The sequence below is a fragment of the Ascaphus truei genome, unplaced genomic scaffold (assembly GCF_040206685.1).
Source record: "Ascaphus truei isolate aAscTru1 unplaced genomic scaffold, aAscTru1.hap1 HAP1_SCAFFOLD_312, whole genome shotgun sequence".
NCBI classification, from domain to species: Eukaryota; Metazoa; Chordata; class Amphibia; order Anura; family Ascaphidae; genus Ascaphus; species Ascaphus truei.
The window spans coordinates 435984-454839 of record NW_027456093.1 but is presented as its reverse complement, the minus strand read 5'-3'; the positions used below and the strand labels follow the sequence as shown (position 1 = coordinate 454839).

Genomic DNA, 18856 nt, shown 5'->3' with positions numbered 1-18856 from the left:
GGAACAGCCCAAGTGTTTCTTATTAATGCGAGTGATACATTTGTGTTTTGCTGCCTTTCTCCCTCTATAGATGTTATGGGGAATGTGGCATCTCTGGCAGTCTCAGCACCTGTACATGTGTTTTGCTCAGTTATCATTTTGCAAATTCAGGATTTTACTCAATGTTTTTCATTACATTATGGGCTATTCAAGGGATTAAACCTAAATGTATCAAGAATGATGCAGCAATGTCAGAGTCCTATTGATTTGGACTTAATTCACACCAATTCTATTAAGGGAAGCCACACAACGTGCAGTGTGTCACAGAACTATCTGGGGGTGAAACCTGATTCAGATCACGTGAGAAATCCAGGTCTCCGGGATACACGTTAGTACCAAAGCAATACCGCCACCGTGTGGTCTGTGTGTGAATGGCAGATATTAAATCCTTTGGCCCTTTTTACCTTCTCTGTATATTTGTGTTGCTTTTTTTTTGTGTGGTTTTAGGATTAAAAAAAACAGGACGTGATAAATATTTGCGATTTAGAGTTCTGACAAGTTATCACAAAACCACATCAACTGCTACTGAAATCTGAGGAAACACATGTTGCTCAGCCTTGTTTTTATACTAAAAAGGTGCAATCCCTGATAACAGATTGAACAAGGTGACAATAGAAGCCTTTAATGTAACACCTCCCAGCCTATTTAATGCAGATTTGACCGATTTCTAAATTAATGTCCAACCCAACAGGACAATAAGAAATATCACTTGTTATATTTATGTAAATGGAATAAAAAATGTGCGACAAACTATAAAAGGCCAATTTTGATAATGCAAATGCATGTGCTCGTATCTAACGCATGTGGCAAACACGGATTGCATGGTCTGTTACTAATCCCAAACTGCACTAGGATTTTCCCCCGATCAGATGCGTTATATACCATGCGGGTGTGAGGGCATCATTTCATGCACACTTATTCTGACACGTGCACATATAATCTGTATTTTAGTGAGGCTCAAAAAAAGTAAATGAGGGAAAATAATCGCAGGTTATTAACCCCAAATCCTACTTCCCGAGCACGAACTACATTACTAACACAGCAGCGCCACCCTGTGGGATGTGTGTGACCTGCAGATTATCTGAAGGGGATTCTCGGCGATTGTCACTTTGTCTGCGGTTCTCCCGCCTCTTACTAACAAAACAACACAAGTGCAGCAAACACGTGGCTGGGTAGGAAGCCAGAAAGAGCTAAAAATACATCACATAAGATACTTTATAATATATAATAGCTACAAAAGCAAATAACTGAGAAATTGCAATGTATAATAGAACACTTCCCTTTTATCTCGAACACAGATGACATATGAGCATATCTCTTATAGTGATAAAGTGGGTGGCTCTTAGAAGAGCCTTTGTGTTTGTGGGTCAGTGATGAGATCGGGGTTACTTGGCGCTGGTGTACTTGGTGACCGCCTTGGTGCCCTCGGACACGGCGTGCTTGGCCAGCTCTCCCGGCAGCAGCAGGCGCACAGCGGTCTGGATCTCCCGGGAAGTGATGGTCGAGCGCTTGTTGTAATGAGCCAGACGGGACGATTCCCCTGCGATGCGCTCGAAGATATCATTCACAAAGGAGTTCATGATGCCCATGGCCTTGGAGGAGATGCCGGTGTCAGGGTGAACCTGCTTCAGCACTTTGTACACGTAGATCGCGTAACTTTCCTTCCTGCTCTTCCTACGCTTCTTCCCATCCTTCTTTTGGGTCTTGGTCACGGCTTTCTTAGAGCCCTTCTTGGCCGCTGGCGCAGACTTGGCTGGTTCAGGCATGTCGGGCGATGCTTCTTCTCCAAACAGCAGAGAAACAATGTCACCTAAACCCCCAGCAGCTCTATTTATAGGAGTCCTATGCAAACTAGCAGCCCCAGCATTCTGTTCGTCTATTGGCTGACTTTCTCATGTGACCGTTTATGACATCATCAGTTTTCTTTCAAATTAGATGATTGGTGGTTACAGGATTATGGAACTGATTGGCTGTTTTCAAAACTGACCAATCACAGAGGAGTTCAGCTGCTGTCTGCGTGTATAAATAAGGGCACAGGGGGCGGGGTTTGTCACTGCTCCTGTTACCTGAGCTGCTGTCTGAGTGATACACGATGTCTGGAAGAGGCAAACAAGGCGGGAAAACTCGCGCTAAGGCCAAGACTCGCTCATCTCGGGCTGGGCTGCAGTTCCCAGTCGGCCGTGTGCACAGGCTGCTTCGGAAGGGAAATTATGCTCAGCGTGTGGGGGCCGGAGCCCCGGTCTATTTGGCCGCAGTGCTGGAGTATCTGACCGCTGAGATCCTGGAGTTGGCCGGTAACGCCGCCCGGGACAATAAGAAGTCCCGCATCATCCCCCGGCACCTGCAGCTCGCTGTGCGGAACGACGAGGAGCTGAACAGGCTGCTCGGAGGGGTCACCATCGCTCAGGGGGGTGTCCTGCCCAACATCCAGGCCGTGCTACTGCCCAAGAAAACCGAGAGCCACAAGCCGGCCAAGAACAGCAAGTGAGCTTCACCCCCGAGACCAGGAGCAGAGATCCCCACATACCCAACACAAAGGCTCTTTTCAGAGCCACCCACAGCATCAAAAAAGCGTTATAGTATTTCACATTTCCTGCAGGACATGTTTTTATTATATTTCTATCTCCATTCTAAGTCACTTTCATTGTTTATGATAATAGTTCTCTTCATTTGTAAAGTAATGTATAATTAAGTCCATGTATGTGGAGGTGTCAGTTCTGTCATTAGAAACAGTAATGCGTTTGATACGACACTGCAGAAAGCAAATCAATATTTAATACCATAAAGGCACCTACTGTATATATAACTTGGGGTGAACTTTAATTACCGACATGATGATTTTTCGGAAAAAATCCCATAACATTGATGAACTGATTAAAGTGCATTTAGTTTGCTGGAACCATAACTATAAAGCTAAACAAAAAAACTGTTTCTAGTTCATCGCTAAATAAATGAAAACAAAGTAGTGTAGCATGGCTAATACACTATAAAGTAGTGTTTGTTTCTGTTTGTGATTATACAAAAGGCGCAACGTGTTGGTATTAGGAGTCTATTCTTGAAACAATTTACCACACGGTGGCGCTGTTGGATTAGAAATCGGTATCTTCATTACTTGGCTTGTAAAGGCTAAAACCTGTTTTTATATCGGACACAAATTCGCAAGCCATGAAGGTGTATTATACTGAAAATGTATATAATGTATCATTAAAGACAAGTGAGTAACATTGATGCAAGAACAATTAAAAAAAAAAAAAATTCAACCAACGTTGTTTACAGATTGCCCTCGAACATGCAAAATCAAGTCATAATATAATTAATGTTGACATGTTAGAAAATAAAATAGCATAATGGTATAGAAAGATTCAATAACCAAAAGGCAGAACACATAATTACAGCATCTGGTCTTCGAAATAAACAGCACAAGTTTTTTGGAGGTACAATTTAATTCCTTTATGAGCAAAAACAATAATCTGAATTTTTTTTTGTACCACTAATATACTCTGTGCTATAAACTAAAAATTACAGAACCTGTCCCTGGTGTCATTTTTTTTTTTTTTAAATCTGAGGAACAGCAATGTCATGTACGGTCCATCTGTGAGCATGTGGCCCATATACTATCTTGTGAAAAGAAGTGATAAAAGGCGCTAACAACTCTATGTGAAAGTGAAAATAATAATAAGTGTTAAGTGATGAAAATGAATATATTAACTAAACACCCAGCTCAAAACCTCTCTGGTGGGACCTGTTTCACGGGTTCCAAGGTTTAACAATTTCTCAAAAATTGTTAAACCCATATACTATCTGTCACGGACCGCACACAAGTGAGCATGTGATATGCAACCAGGGTTAATACACATGGCTACTCTAGCCAACTCACCTTTCTCCTGCACAAGGTACTTCCAATATGTTTATATTAACCCATTACTCAATTGCAATCCCATCTATGTGCGTACATCAATGGATAATTTAGGAAAAATATGTAATTATTTACCAGAGTCTCAGGTCTATTTATTATTATTATTATTATTATTATTATTATTATTATTATTATTATTATGTTTATTATAAGGAAAACAAAATTGTGCACTTAACACACAATCAGTTGTAGCTAAATGTGGCAGGCAATGAAAATACTCTCTACAAAGCGTGCACCAGTTTATTCTGAGCCCCAACACATTACTTATTACATGTTTTAATACCCCCGTCCATGGTCAGTCCGGAGTCCCTGGGCTCTGTTCCCTGTATGGGAGCTGGCGGCACTCACAAGCCAATCGGATCTGGACTCAATGACCGGTTTGGCAGCGTGCTGCCACATGCCGTCTAAGCTCTGATCTGACAGCAAGGTATTGCGGAACTGCCGACTGTGCTCTGGCTCATTGGCCCTAGTCATACTGGCAGGGATAGGGTTGTCAGTTTGGTCAGGTTACACCCAGCTTACTTTACTGGTCTCCTCCAGGACATCCAAGGGATGAACTCCAATGTCCGGGGAGTGATGGTTTCATTCTTGGGACCCTGAACAAACATAGTGTCAGATGTGGCAAGGTCTCAAGTCTGACAGCAGGTCACAGCCACAATGGGAAATAAAATTGGCAAATAGCCAAGGATAGTGTCGCACCACAAGCAGGAACAGGTGAAGAGGCTGTGGTAAAAACATAGTTATTGGCAACCAGAGAAACACACTAATACGTTTCGCTCCCAAAATAGGGCACACTCGACGGACACACTCTACCCCTATTAGTGGCACATAAAATTGCCATAATCAGTTCCCAACAACATGTTTGTGTTATGGCCTGGGAGGTCTCTGCCATTACGGATGCTCTGGGCCATGCCCTAATCGATGAAAACACGGGGCATCTGCAGGGACTTAGGGGCACCATCGGACAGGTGGCAGATGCTCTGGCCCAAACATATCAGGTTGGACAAGAGTGATGATCATGCCAGGGTCCAACTGGCTGGCCACCATCATAGTGCTGATGGTATAAGGGAACAAATATTTCAACCGCAGAATGATCTGCTCTAGCCCAATGGTGTGCACCTATTATCAACAGTGTGGGCCACACAGGTTTTCATCATAGACCTGGCTTTGATAGCACTGATGAATGGATTTAGTCACCAGTGCATATCTTAATCAGGGACAGACATTATATAGGTCTAACTTAGCTCGCATTTCGTCACACAGTATTACTGTACTTATCCACAGTGTATCAATTGAGTGTGTAGCACACGCCTGGATACACTTATATGGAAAGTGTCTTTGAGTGGGCTCTCACAGGCTCCTCTTGCCTATATCATTAGGTAGCTACTATCAGTAGCGTTTGATCCCCAACATTCATTAGGGATCTTATTATATCCACCCACATACTTGCAGGTGGGTTATTAAGGATAGAGTCACGTGCTGTTTAATACTATTTAATTACGTTTTAACACCCTATTTTTTATTCATGGTTATAAATAAAGCATATTTTTACATTTACAACATTACAATCCTTGTGACTGAGTGCTGAAAGACTGGGTCCTTTTTCTTTCATATGAAATAATCACGTCTCCATCCAGTCAGCACCTCACTGTGGTCTTACACTAGCTGTGCGGGTTTTCTTTGCGTGTAGCGAAATATGGAAGAGAGAAGAATCTGCCGTAATTTGACGACCAGGCGTATCGAATACTTGCCTGAATTCTCGAAGAAAGCGAGAATAGTCATGCGTCATGGTAGGCTCCCGCTCCCAGATGGGGGATGCCCAGGCTAGGGCCTTTCCGTTCAAGAGAGACATAATATAGGTCACCTTTGAACGAGCAGTGGGGAAGCGCAAAGGAGATAATTCAAATTGCATCTCGCACTGATTAAGAAACCCTCTTCACTTGAGGGGATCCCCTTCATAGCGGTTGGGAGCCGGGAGATGAGGATCCACAGCCACGGGAAGAACCGGGGAGGGAAACGCCACAGTTGCCATGGCAGAGGAGCCTGGGGAAGGCTGCAATGAGGAGAGTCTAGAGAGCTCCTGTGTCATGGAGGCAAGCTGCGCCTCTAGCTGGAGAAGTCGCTGCATGGGGCTTGGTTGCTCAACCTCTTCGGGGTCCATGTCTGTGGGGCTGAGCATAATGTTACGCTGAGCTCACCACGGACAAGGAGGGACCCAGAAACTGAGGTGAGATGGGTAACAAACTGCACCCACAGCTACGGGGACACACCTGGAAAGTGGAAAATAGGCGTCTGGAACCATCTGGGAGTATAAGATAAAGTAAGATACTCGCCAGACGAGAAGGGAGGTTCCAGAAGATAGGTGGTACCGAGAGCCTGGGGTCCAGAGCCGGGAGGTAGGTCGGAATCCGCAAACCGAGGTGAAGGGGTCGGGGAGTCCAGGAGGTCAGGATACAAACCAAGGGTAGAAGACCAGAGCGGATCCACAGTCAGGCCGGTTCAGTACGCAAGGGATCACTAAGGAGACAAAGAGACAGGAACTGAGGCAGGCACGACCGTGGTTAACACAGGTCAAACAAAGCTATGCTCAGCCAAAGAATGAATGGCTGAGCAAGGTATAAGTAGGAGGAAGGACCAATAGGGAGAGGGGGAGTAACGAGGGAGCGGTCCCAGGAAAGCTAGGGAGTGGTAGGGAGAAACACCACAGCTGTGCTAGATGTGCAGCTTGTGAGCGGTGCACGCGCATCAGGCATGTGCACAGCGTGGGAGAGGCGTGCGCGGCCTCAGCTGGGGGCGGGAACTCCCCCTGAGGGAGGACGTAAAAGTCCTCTGCCGTGCGCGCGCACGAGCGAGATCAGTAGCTGCTGCAGGAAGCGGAGGAGAAGGGAGATCCCGCCCGCAGCGGCGAGAAGGCAGAGCTGGAGCGGGGTGAGTAAAGTCACGGGGGGAGCACCTTTAGAGAGCTGTTCCCTCGGACCTTACAATAAATAAACAAGAAACAACAACATACACCATTGCTTATAGTTTATCTCTTAATATGGGGAACCAGGGGGGCCGGGGAACAAGGGGGAAGTCCAGAGGGGACCTGGACTATATGTGTTATTTGTATTACTGTATTTCCTCTTGTGTAAGCTGCCAGTGATTGTAAGACGCACCATAGATTTGACACTTACAATCAAGGAACATTACTTCTCACTTACCAGGTTTCAGGAGAGGTCCCAGGTCAGCGGAGGATGAAGCGGGCGGCCTTGACAGGACAGGTCCCACATCTGCAGAGGATTGAAGTAAAGACTGGGGGTGGGCGGGCGGCAGCGGTAGGTGAAGACCATCACGGCATGATAAAATGTGTGTGTTGATGTGTAGTTACCACATCCCTATCCCCACTTTATACAGTTTTCCACTTCCAGACATCAGTGATTAGCTCTTTTCTGGAAGGGTTACACAAAGAAAAAAACCTATACATTGGGCACAATAAGCCTGGTAGAGGTGGCCATTGCACACGGTATTGGGGTGGTCAGCCGTGCTTTGCTTTCACTCTCACTGGGGAGCCGTGCTTTGCTTTCACTCTCACTGGGGAGCTGCGAGCTTCAGATCTATATCACCCTGCTCCACTAAGCCTTCTCCCATTGCTACTGCCAGGGCGTTGGGCAGAGCCTGGCCTGCTACACTGAGCTTCCCTGCCTTGCTTCTCCAAGGACATCAGGCAGGATCCGGCTCTCCAGAACTCCCAGCGATGGGCTACAGAAAGTGAATGCCGCCGTCCCACTGAACAGCCTTGTGCTGAAAGTAAGTGACTAGTGTCAACTACTTGTGACCTTGGGCAAGTCACTTTATCAACCTGTGTCTCTGGCTCCAACAAAATAGATTGTAAGCTCCACGGGGCAAGGACTGTGTCTGCAAAATGTCCCTGTAAAGTGCTACATAAAACTAGCAGCGCTATACAAGAACGTACTATTACTTTTATTATTATATTCTGGTGATAGTGATCCTGATGTAAAGATGTTAAAAGTTCTGGTCTCTGGTGACAATGGTCACAAAACATGTCAGTTCCTATACATAGTGCTAATAGTGACATTACATAGTTATGTAACACACAGGGTGACTAATAACCTAATCTTCCATTAATATCACATATATATATATATATAAATATATATATATATATATATATATATATATATATATATATATATATATATATATATATATATATATATATATATATATATATATATATTTTGTAACCGACAAATAAGCATATTTTTAACACTTCCCAATTGTATTATAAAGCTTAAACAAAATAGATGTTTGATTATTACATTATTAAAATATATTTACTGTCATTCACATGATGTGTATGTTACTATGATTGTTTTTAGAAAACATAATGTTATACATATAATTCTAAACTATTCATTTGCAGAACAGATGGAATAAAAATATTTTCGAATCTCCCATTTAATAACCAATATTCATAACTGACAATGGAATAATACAGAGCTTAGTACCGGGGAAATGGAACAACATGAAATAGCAATGTACACTGCACAGGAATTATTGTGCTACTTGTACATATATAGTGACTCCCCAGACCATGTTTATATATTTATATGCACATTATTTTAAACTGATACTGTAGAATAATATGTCCTTAGTGTCACTGTATGAGGATGGAGGTTGCACATTTAGTCTGAGCAAAGTAAAAGTGACAGAAATAGACAGATATGAATGAAATCTGGCAAATCCCGGGCTACAGAGCCGAACTTTCACCCATTATTCCTAATTGTGTTTGTACTTTCCCAGCAGAAAAATGATACTGCAGTGAAGAGAATATAATTCCTTATAAATTGCATGCAAGAAGGGGGGATGTGAGTAATAATTAGGGGATAAAATGCCCTTTTCTTGCAGCCTCAGAAACACAAAGTCAGAGCAGTGTTTGTGATCCGGGAGGATGAGAGTCAGGGGCGGGGCTTAGTGATTATACCCAATGAGAAAGAAGCTCACTCGGATAACTAACCAATCACAGAGCAGCAGGCTCTCTATATAAGTCCCGGCAGGTCCCCGCCCCCAGTATAACTTTCTGTCAGTGTGTTGGGATATTTTACCTGCAGCTGCAATGGCCGAGACCGCTCCTGCTCCTCCTCCTCCAGCTGAAAGCGCCGCCAAGAAGAAGCAGCCGAAGAAAGCGGCGGGAGCCTCGAAAAGCCGCCCAGCAAAGTGCGGTCCCAGCGTGTCCGATCTGATAGTGAGAGCTGTGTCCGCCTCTAAGGAGCGCAGCGGGGTCTCCCTGTCCGCTCTGAAAAAGGCTCTGGCTGCAGGAGGCTACGATGTGGAGAAGAATAACAGCCGCCTGAAGCTGGCTCTCAAGGGCTTGGTGAGCAAGGAAACCCTGATCCAGCTGAAAGGGAGCGGAGCCTCCGGATCGTTCAAGCTGAATAAGAAGCAGCTGGAGAGCAAGGAGAAGGCGGCCAAGAAAAAGGATGCGAGGAAACCCAAGAAGCCAGTGGCAAAGAAACCCGCCAAGTCCCCCAAGAAACCCAAAAAGGCTCCGGCGGGAGTGAAGAAAAGCCCCAAAAAGGTCAAAAAACCGGCAGCCGCCAAGAAGCCAGCAAAAAGCCCGAAGAAGTCTAAAGCTGCCAAGCCCAGGAAGGCCGTGAAGAGCCCGGCGGCTAAAAAGGCTGCGAAGCCAAAAGCTGCTAAGAGTCCAGCTAAGGCCAAAGCAGCCAAACCCAAAGCAGCAAAGCCCAGGAGGGCGGCAGCTCCTAAGAAGTGAGACCGAGAACTTCAGCCTCTTACAAACACAAAGGCTCTTTTAAGAGCCACCACAACCCCACATAGAGAGCTGTGCACATAGTGTGTAACTGGGAATGTTTCTCCAACTTATCCCATGCAGGGGTTTGTGTTACACTGCCAGAGCATAAGTGTATATGAATTGATACTGCGAGCACTGTAAGGTGCATGTGTAAGTTTGTAGTCGTTAACCTATTGCACGAATAAATGTTTCTCAGACAAACTGACATACTAGGTGATATGGTTTTGTTTGTGTCTACATAAACAATGTTCACATACACGGTTTATAGAAAATAAAAATAGTGTAGTTGACATCAGAAAAACTTATTTATCACCATGTTATAAAATAAATGTGTTTACATCACATTGAAAGCATGAAGCACACGCTATTCCATAACACTTCAGTATAATCACCAGTGGCACATGGGAGGGGGGACATTTACAGGTTTGTCTTTACGTGCAGCCATATACAGCATGAAATGGTGACTATGCATGCAAGTCTATATATCACATGACAATGAATACAAATATTTAATTTGCGTGTATCTATATTGTCACACATCAAGTACATATGTTGGTACAAGGATAACACACTTCTTTAATTCTCTATATTGAGATCAGTATCCATGTGTTAATATTGATCAGGCAATTTCATTGAAAATGTGGTGGCTCTTAAAAGAGCCTTTGTTTTTGGGGTGTAAACGAAGTCAGGGTGCAGCCGGCCTAAGCTCTCTCCCCTCTGATCCTGCGGGCCAGCTGGATGTCCTTGGGCATGATGGTGACCCTCTTGGCGTGGATAGCGCACAGGTTGGTGTCCTCGAAGAGCCCCACCAGATAAGCCTCGCTGGCCTCCTGCAGAGCCATGACAGCCGAGCTCTGGAAGCGCAGGTCAGTCTTGAAGTCCTGGGCGATCTCCCGGACCAGGCGCTGGAAGGGCAGCTTGCGGATGAGCAGCTCGGTGGACTTCTGGTAGCGGCGGATCTCCCTGAGAGCCACAGTACCGGGCCGGTAGCGGTGAGGCTTCTTCACTCCGCCGGTGGCCGGTGCGCTCTTTCTGGCAGCCTTGGTCGCTAGCTGCTTACGGGGAGCCTTCCCTCCCGTGGATTTCCGGGCGGTCTGCTTGGTCCGGGCCATCCTGTGCTGCTGTGTCAGTGCGCGTCTCCGGTCAGGAACTAATAAAGAAAAAAAACGCTGCAGCTGCGAATTTATGGACTGCAGATCGCTGTGATTGGCTGCTTTGGTCCCGCCCTTCGCTCTGATTGGTTCTGTGAAAGCCGTTGCGATGTTCAAAAATCCCGCCTCAGACCGATATCGTCCTAATAAAGTTATTATATATTTAGTGCTTGTAAGTGGGACAATTAAAAAGATTTAATGTGATAACATTAGTGTTTGCACAGATACAGCACAGAGCTCTCTGACATGGAACATGTACTTATACCAAGTATTCAAATGATCTTTAATCGGTGAAATGTAATATGAGGGGTTTTCTTTCCCAGATCATTGCTTCAATGGGACTTTCTTGGCTCATCTTCTTCTAATGTTCACATTGTGTTATTATTATAAACCCGAACACAGAGACACAAAGAAGCGGAACCGCGCGGCTCGTTTCCTTAATGCCTGCAGTTCCCAGAGCACCACACGGTGGCAGTGCTGCGCTATAAATGGGGCTTCCCTAAATGTCTTCTCGCTGTCACTGCTCTGTGTGATCTGATCAGCTCCTAACCGGGCTCTTTGGCTTCCCTCTAATGCTCCAGTCACAGTAGTTTGCTTTTAATTAAAATACCAAGTCTGTATATGTGTATACACAATGTGTTATAGTTTAAGCACAAATTAAATATTCCATAATGTATTGTGTATTTTCTAAATAAAGATGAACATCTGATGTTAGAGTAATATAACTAGACTGAACAGGGGCCTGTATTTAAAGATATCTATTAAACGTATCCTCATTCCTTATTTATTGAACTATATCACTGCATATGAAATATTAAAATTACCAATGTAAATACACACTATCTAATACATTTAAACAGAAGCTGAACTATATCAAGACTTGTTTTTTATTGTTCAGATACAATATTAGCATGCAAGATGACTATTTAATTATGCATTAATTGTTGCTGTGTTTTTGCATCTTTTTTCCAATGCTTGTCAAACTATTTCACCATTTAGGCAGATCTGGATAAGGATATATTTGTATTGTTTCAATATGTTTTTTTTTTATTAATTAATGTATCTTCTCATACTGTTCATTCTTTTTTAAACTATAGATTTCTTATGTATCCTGAATAAGTCAGTTAGTTATTTGTAACTACAAATTGAAGAGATATTTTCCCCAAAGCTGCACTCAATATCCCATTCTTAATAAGCCTTCACTTTTAATACTTGTCACACTATTACTATGAACAAACATTACACATGAACCTACCAATCTTTACTTTAAGTGGTGAAGAGAAAAACAGTTGTTTTTTTCCAATAGTTTACCTCCTCTAATTAATATATTATCTATAACGTATCCAATGCTGTTTTGTTCTTTTATTATTTATAGATAAAATGCATTACATATGTATTGGAATCAATACATTCAATACTCTAATTTTTTGGAGACCATAATTTTTTTCCCCACAGAAATAAGTAAAATAAAATTAATACGTTGTTTGTGACAACCTCAGTGAATGAAAAATAATAATAATAATAATAATAATAATAATAATAATAATAATAATAATAATAATAATAATAATAATAATAATAACAACAACAATAACATCATTATTATTATTATTATTATTATTATTATTATTATTATTATTATTATTATTATTATTATTATTATTATTATTATTATTATTATTATTATTATGTGCCTAAACCAACATGGTGATTACTTTTACCTAAACAGGTGCTCAAGCGACCAAGTTAATAACACTAGTGTGATCATTTTCTATGCAAATAACTACTTAGTGCTCAAATGTGTCACAATCTCCACTAACCAATCCTACTAAGTAACTATCTCCTATACAATTGCTATCATTAGCTACTCTTACAAACTAGTGTAACAGTGATATATGTTGCAACCAATCTACAATAATAATCTCAGGGGGAAGGTATCTCTCTAAATTGAAAACATTCAGTGTTTGATTCAATGTATCAATCTGCATATCTTTCTACTCTCCTCTGTAGAGGAAATATTGTATATAGTATATTGTCTGTAACCTGGCATATCACCATTATCTTGTGTTATACCATGTTTCCACTGCAGCTATGGATTCTGGGAAATAAACACACATATAAGCATACAGTGTCACCTTTAACTTAATATCCATATTAACATGATCTCCTATAAGCATAGTTCTGCCTTATTATACTGAATTTTTTTGCACAGCTTGCTACATATCGTATAACTTCCATCATGTTTAAAATATAGTTTATATTTCTAAAACATATTTTAGTATGTCTTTGAATATCTGTAATCTAAACAGCTGTTAGATTGTTTTGTGAAATGTAAATGAAGGGAGAGAATGAAAAGCCTGAAAAGCTCCAGCCTCATTGTATTGTATGGGGGCTATGCACTAAGCTCAATGGGTTTGTGTTCTAATGTTAAAAAATAGCATGTCCGTTAAAAAGTGAGGCCGGGGACGCGTTTCACTAAGGCCTTGAGCCCATTTTTTAACGTATGTGCTCAAAACACCCACAGCGTACGTGTTGCTTTTTCCCCCCCTGCTAGCATTCTTAAACTTCCCAAACACTAGCTGATAGAAAAAAAAGCTGCATGTAACATTTGCATGGTGATTTGCCATCTCCATGCAAGGCTGTTACACAAGCGATCGTACACTAATTAAAATCATTTTAATAATAGTGTACATGAGCAGGGGGTCTCCGGAGCTGAACCGCATTGGTTTCAGGTCCGAGGACCCCCTACTTCAGGAGATACAGGCCCCGTTATGGGGTGCCGGTATCCCCTGCAGCATTTAAATGTCCCGGTCACGTGACGTGGAAGCTTGAAACTGCAGGGGATACCGGCACCCCATAAAGGTGCCTGTATCTCGGGAAGCAGGGGGTCACCGGACATAAAACCAACGCGGGTCAGCTCCGGAGACCACCTGCACATCGACACTATGAAAGACATGTATATTAAAAAAAGATTTAACAAACATCAATACACGACTCTCCGCCCAAACCCATACAGTACAGTAATGTGCAAAATAACTATTATCCACATATGGATAAAAGATTATTTGCCCATTATTAAACACTGCATTAGCATACCTAAATAAAGTAAATAAAAACAGTAGCCAGCTAAGCCAATGAATACAAGCAATAAACAACATGAACAATGAATTAATTAAACCATTAACCAATGAAACCAATTAATTCCTAAACCAACTCAAAATGAATAGTAGCATTAACCAATCAAACCAATGAATTACTACAACATTAATGAATGTAAACATTAAAAGACAAAGAAAGAAATTCAAACAATATCTGAAATAACCATAAAATGCATTAGCTAATATAACACAACATTAACTACAAACGAACACCAATCGCAAACATTTTATTAGCATTAAGCAGGAAAAAAATAAACAATCACATCCACATAAGAAATTGAAATTAAAACAACAAACAGCAATACCAAGCCACAAATGCCCCCCAAATATTGTCATAATAATGTAATCATCTGTACCTTAAAGTGGTACAGATTAATATATTATCAGTCAATGTGCCTCCCCCAAAAATAAAAAAAACACATCCAATGAAGAAACCTGTAATAATAGACATTTACAAACATTCAATATAGTACTTACCATTAGAAGCGGTGCCCCTCCGACTCCCGGGGTAACAGGAAGCTCACGTACCTTGAAGGCCTCAAACAGCATCCGATGCCATCGCCATGAAGATCCGGATCAGGTACCCAAATCTTCTTTTTTCTTTCTTTAATCACCTTCTTCTATCTTCTTCTGTCACCATTTTTTGATCTTCTTTATCTTCTATCTTCATCTGTCAGTCCAAAAAACCCCATGGTGAATCCCAACCGTTGTTGTCTCGTCGTCTTCTTCGGCTCAAATGAGGCGTCACGGCCTTAAATACGGCTTGTGAAGTCACATTTAGCCTCAAAATGGTTAACAGTCACCTGATTGGCTGTTAAAACCATGTTCCGACTATAAAAATTTATTTTTGTTACATGACGTCACTTAAAGGGAATGATGCCAGCCAATCAGAATGGCTGTGCTTCATTTGCCTTTAAGATGACGTCACAAAGCCGGCGTTACATGGTATTTCAGCCAATCAGAGTGTGGACGCCGTGTGATACCATGTGACACCAGCCATCTTGGATTTAGTGTATACAATAGAGGTGATTTGGTGCTCAAGCATGGAATCCTATTGCAAAGTATTGTGAAAGGAACACTTATGGGACATATGATAATTTCTACCTAATAAAGAGCTCCAGATGCCCTGAAGGCAGGGGTATATGCACAAAAACACTCCCCCTAACCTCATTGGGCTGGCCCCAGGTAAGTACTCACTTAAGTAAGTGTCACCAGTGGTCCCTCTCAGTCTGCGTGCTGTTGCCAATAGGGAGAAGTCCAATGCAATGTGGGTTGGTGCAACACACAGCAAAAGAAGGGGGTGATGGCAGGTCTGGCAAAAATGTTTCTTTATTGTGTGGACATAAAAACAGAAGGCTGCAACCTTCTACGCGTTTCGTGCAGACAAATTTATCAAGTGATAAAGTGCAATTTGTCTGCACGAAACGCGTAGAAGGTTGCAGCCTTCTGTTTTTATGTCCACACAATAAAGAAACATTTTTGCCAGACCTGCCATCACCCCCTTCTTTTGCTGTATCTTGGATTTAGTGAAATCATCTTAAAGGCAAATGAAGCACAGCCATTCTGATTGGCTGGCATCATTCCCTTTAAGTGATGTCATGTAAAAAAAAAAAAAATAAAGTCGGAACATTTGTTTAACAGCCAATCAGGTGGCTGTTAACCCTTTTGAGGCTAAATGTGACGTCACAGCCCCATTTAAGGCCGTGACGCCTCGTTTGAGCCCAAGAGGACGACGAGACAACATCGGTTGGGATTTACCATGGTTTCTTTTTGGATTGACAGATGAAGATAGAAGAAGATGATTAAAGAAAGAAAAATGAAGATTTGGGTACCTGAGCCGCATCTTCATGGCGATGGCATCGGATGCTGTTTGAGGCCTTCAAGGTACGTGAGCTTCCTGTTACCCCGGGAGTCGGAGGGCCACCGCTTCTAATGGTAAGTAATATATTCAATGTTTGTAAATGTCTCTTTTAACAGGTTTCTTCATTGGATGTGTTTTTTTATTTTTTGGGGGAGGCACATTGACTGATAATATATTAATCTGTACCCCTTTAAGGTACAGATTAATACATTATTATGACAATATTTGGGGGGCATTTGTGGCTTGTTATTGCTGTTGGTTTTTTTTATGTCAGTTTCTTATGTGGATGTCATTGTTTTTTTTTTTTCCTGCTTAATGCTAATAAAATGTTTGCGATTGGTTTTCATTTGTAGTTAATGTTGTATTATGTTAGCTAATGCATTTAATTGTTATTTCAGATAGTGTTTGAATGTATTTCTTTGTCTTTTAATGTTTACATTCATTAATGTTGTAGTAATTAATTGGCTTGATTGGTTAGTGTTACTATTCATTTTGAGTTGGTTTAGGAATTAATTGTTTTGATTGGTTAATGGTTTAATTAATTCATTGTTGATGTTGTTATTGCTTGTATTCATTGGATTAGCTGGCTACTGTTTTTATTTAGTGAAGTATGTTTTTTTGGAGTTAGGTTTTATTATTGTGTATCTGGTGCATTAATGTATTGTAATTAGGGTGCCCGTTGAGTGCTATAGAGGCTTATCATGCCCATATTATTATTATATGGGTATGATGTACCACTATACTACTCAATGGGTACAGGGTGGGTATAGTCAGTTCAGGGTGGGTGCTTAGGCCTCCCGGGTGTGTATCGGGGCAGGCTGGGTTAACCCCTTAATGACTATAGCGGTTAGTAAACGCTAAGGTGATTAAGGGGTTGAGGGCCATTAGAATGTCTTTATTATGTATATTCTGTATGCTTTCTTTCAACGGAGGACAGAGAGACCTGTTGTTGTGGTAAGTATAACTGTATTTATTTACTTTATTTATGTATGCTAATGCAGTATTTAATAATGGGCAAATAATCTATTATCCATATCTGAATAATAGTTATTTTGCACATTATTGTACTGTATGTTTTAGGGGGGTGCATTTAGTTAGAAATAATGTTTACTATTTTTGTAAGCACAACATTGGTACCGCAGGCCCGCGGGTACCCCGGGACTCCCGCGGGGTAAGCCGGGGACACCCGCGCGACCCCCGATCTCCCTCGGGGACCCCCGTGGGGTCTCTCGGGGACACCCGCCGGCCTGTTGTATGGGTTTTGCGCATGCAGAAATGTAGAGCAAGAAATTTTTCAAAGACCAGCTTTTTTTGCGTCTACCTTGAGCTGACGTGTTCTGTTGAACGCAACTTTCGCGTACGCTAAGGTTACGTAGCTTAGTGCATCCCGCTTAAGGGCAGAATTTAACGCAAACAAAGTTGGACTTTGAAATATTTCCTGAAAAAAGTCAGTTTTAGAGCGCAAAGTGCCTGTTTGCGTGGCTTAGTGCATCGTGTTCAGCGCAACATCACGTTCTAAGAGCACTTTGCGCTCTAAAAACGACTTAACGGAGCTTAGTGCATGACCCCCTATGTCTTTATTTGTATAGCACCATTAATGTACATAGCAATTCCCATTAGTATTACACGTGGTAATCATATAAATAACACATAATATATATATAACTGGTCAAGGGAATAAGTGCTTCAGACAAACGTTACATTTAGGAAGAGGAGTCCCTACTCCAAGGAGCTTACAATCTAATTTTCGAGTGTCTGTTGCACAGTCTCAGGGGGCACAGCTTAATCTATCACCACGTTAGGATCAGAATAAGATCTGAAACTGATTGGGTTCCCATTTCATAGATTTCACGCTTCCCTAGCAAATTATGGCAAACAGGGCTGTGGCCAATCACAGCATTAATGATGCACAGGAGCCATTCAGGACACATGGTCTTGTCTGAACTGGCCAATCAGGGCTTGAAGTGGGTGATTGCAAATTAAAGGGCAGCGGAAAGAAATATGAATCGGCCAATGGGAGCAGCATCCACCAACGGGGCCCAACAATGGCTTCCATGGCTGACAGGATGTCCCATGCTGGGCTCGGCATCCGGATATTTGGATGGATGACAAAATGTTCTGCTTTTTGGGTTGATTTCCCCCTGGTCTGATCTTCTCCCACGGTCACTCCCCCTTGTATTCCTGCACCGCTCTTCACCTCCAGTCGCAGAATGTGCCAGTTCTCTCGACATGCGAGCTGCACAAAGGGTTTCTCAGCCCTGCATGTACAGAGACCTTAGCTATGCTTGTGATGGAATGATGCCCAGGGACCGGTTAATAAAGGTTACGCCCTGTCACTTGGGTTCATCTGGCTCCAAGGCCCCTGAGATACAGGTTTTTTTTGCATGCCTGGTTGCACCTTGCATCCCATGTAAATGGAATGCTTTATTTCTAATGTGTTCTGTCAAGAGACCGGGACTCTTTTGTGGGATCAAGCACCAGAGAGGACACAGAGATAAACAAATAAACGGGTATTAATTTCGGCCGACGCCGCCAACATGACTTTAAAGGAGCAGATTCCACTTTTGCCGCAGGTCATGAGTTTCCAAGCACCTCTGGATGCAAGTTGTGGAAAGGTAACTTCAAATCTCCAGCTTGGCGTACAAGCAGCCTCGACTTCAGGTGTCTCTGGCACATCCTCAGAGCCCCCCGCTTAGTCTATCTTCACGCCAACCCAGGAACTCAAATTGGTCGCTGCTTTTCTAGGTTGCAGTTCTCAATGGAAAATCATGGAGAACGGGGCAACGACCAATCCCAGCATTGATGCTGAATGGGGAGCCAATCACAGAATGAGGGCTCATCTGTGTTGGCCAATCCGGTCTGAGCTTCTGACAAGGAGGCTGAGGCAAGGAAGGTGGGAATTATGAACCAGACAATGAG

General features: G+C 42.4%; 4 protein-coding genes across 4 annotated transcripts; 2 read left to right on the top strand and 2 right to left on the bottom strand.

The window, feature by feature from the left end:
• Window positions 1-1424: 1424 nt before the first annotated feature.
• Window positions 1425-1805, bottom strand: LOC142483262 (histone H2B 1.1-like). The gene has a single exon (XM_075583328.1). It carries the CDS (start codon window positions 1803-1805, stop codon window positions 1425-1427), a length of 381 nt encoding a protein of 126 aa, XP_075439443.1.
• A 301-nt stretch (window positions 1806-2106) lies between these two features.
• Window positions 2107-2865, top strand: LOC142483247 (histone H2A type 2-B-like). The gene has a single exon (XM_075583312.1). The coding sequence runs from the start codon at window positions 2132-2134 to the stop codon at window positions 2525-2527; it is 396 nt and encodes a 131-aa protein (XP_075439427.1). The 5' UTR covers window positions 2107-2131; the 3' UTR covers window positions 2528-2865.
• Window positions 2866-9045: 6180 nt separating this feature from the next.
• On the top strand, window positions 9046-9942 carry LOC142483249 (histone H1-like). The gene has a single exon (XM_075583314.1). The coding sequence runs from the start codon at window positions 9072-9074 to the stop codon at window positions 9726-9728; it is 657 nt and encodes a 218-aa protein (XP_075439429.1). The 5' UTR covers window positions 9046-9071; the 3' UTR covers window positions 9729-9942.
• Window positions 9943-10412: 470 nt separating this feature from the next.
• LOC142483264 (histone H3) lies at window positions 10413-10905 on the bottom strand. The gene has a single exon (XM_075583330.1). The coding sequence runs from the start codon at window positions 10877-10879 to the stop codon at window positions 10469-10471; it is 411 nt and encodes a 136-aa protein (XP_075439445.1). The 5' UTR covers window positions 10880-10905; the 3' UTR covers window positions 10413-10468.
• Between the last annotated feature and the right edge of the window lie 7951 nt (window positions 10906-18856).

What these genes read in the sequence shown, in the direction of transcription:
- LOC142483264 (XM_075583330.1), bottom strand. Translation starts at nt 10,879, where the DNA reads ATGGCCCGGACCAAGCAGACCGCCCGGAAATCCACGGGAGGGAAGGCT.
- LOC142483249 (XM_075583314.1), top strand. Translation starts at nt 9,072, where the DNA reads ATGGCCGAGACCGCTCCTGCTCCTCCTCCTCCAGCTGAAAGCGCCGCC.
- LOC142483262 (XM_075583328.1), bottom strand. Translation starts at nt 1,805, where the DNA reads ATGCCTGAACCAGCCAAGTCTGCGCCAGCGGCCAAGAAGGGCTCTAAG.
- LOC142483247 (XM_075583312.1), top strand. Translation starts at nt 2,132, where the DNA reads ATGTCTGGAAGAGGCAAACAAGGCGGGAAAACTCGCGCTAAGGCCAAG.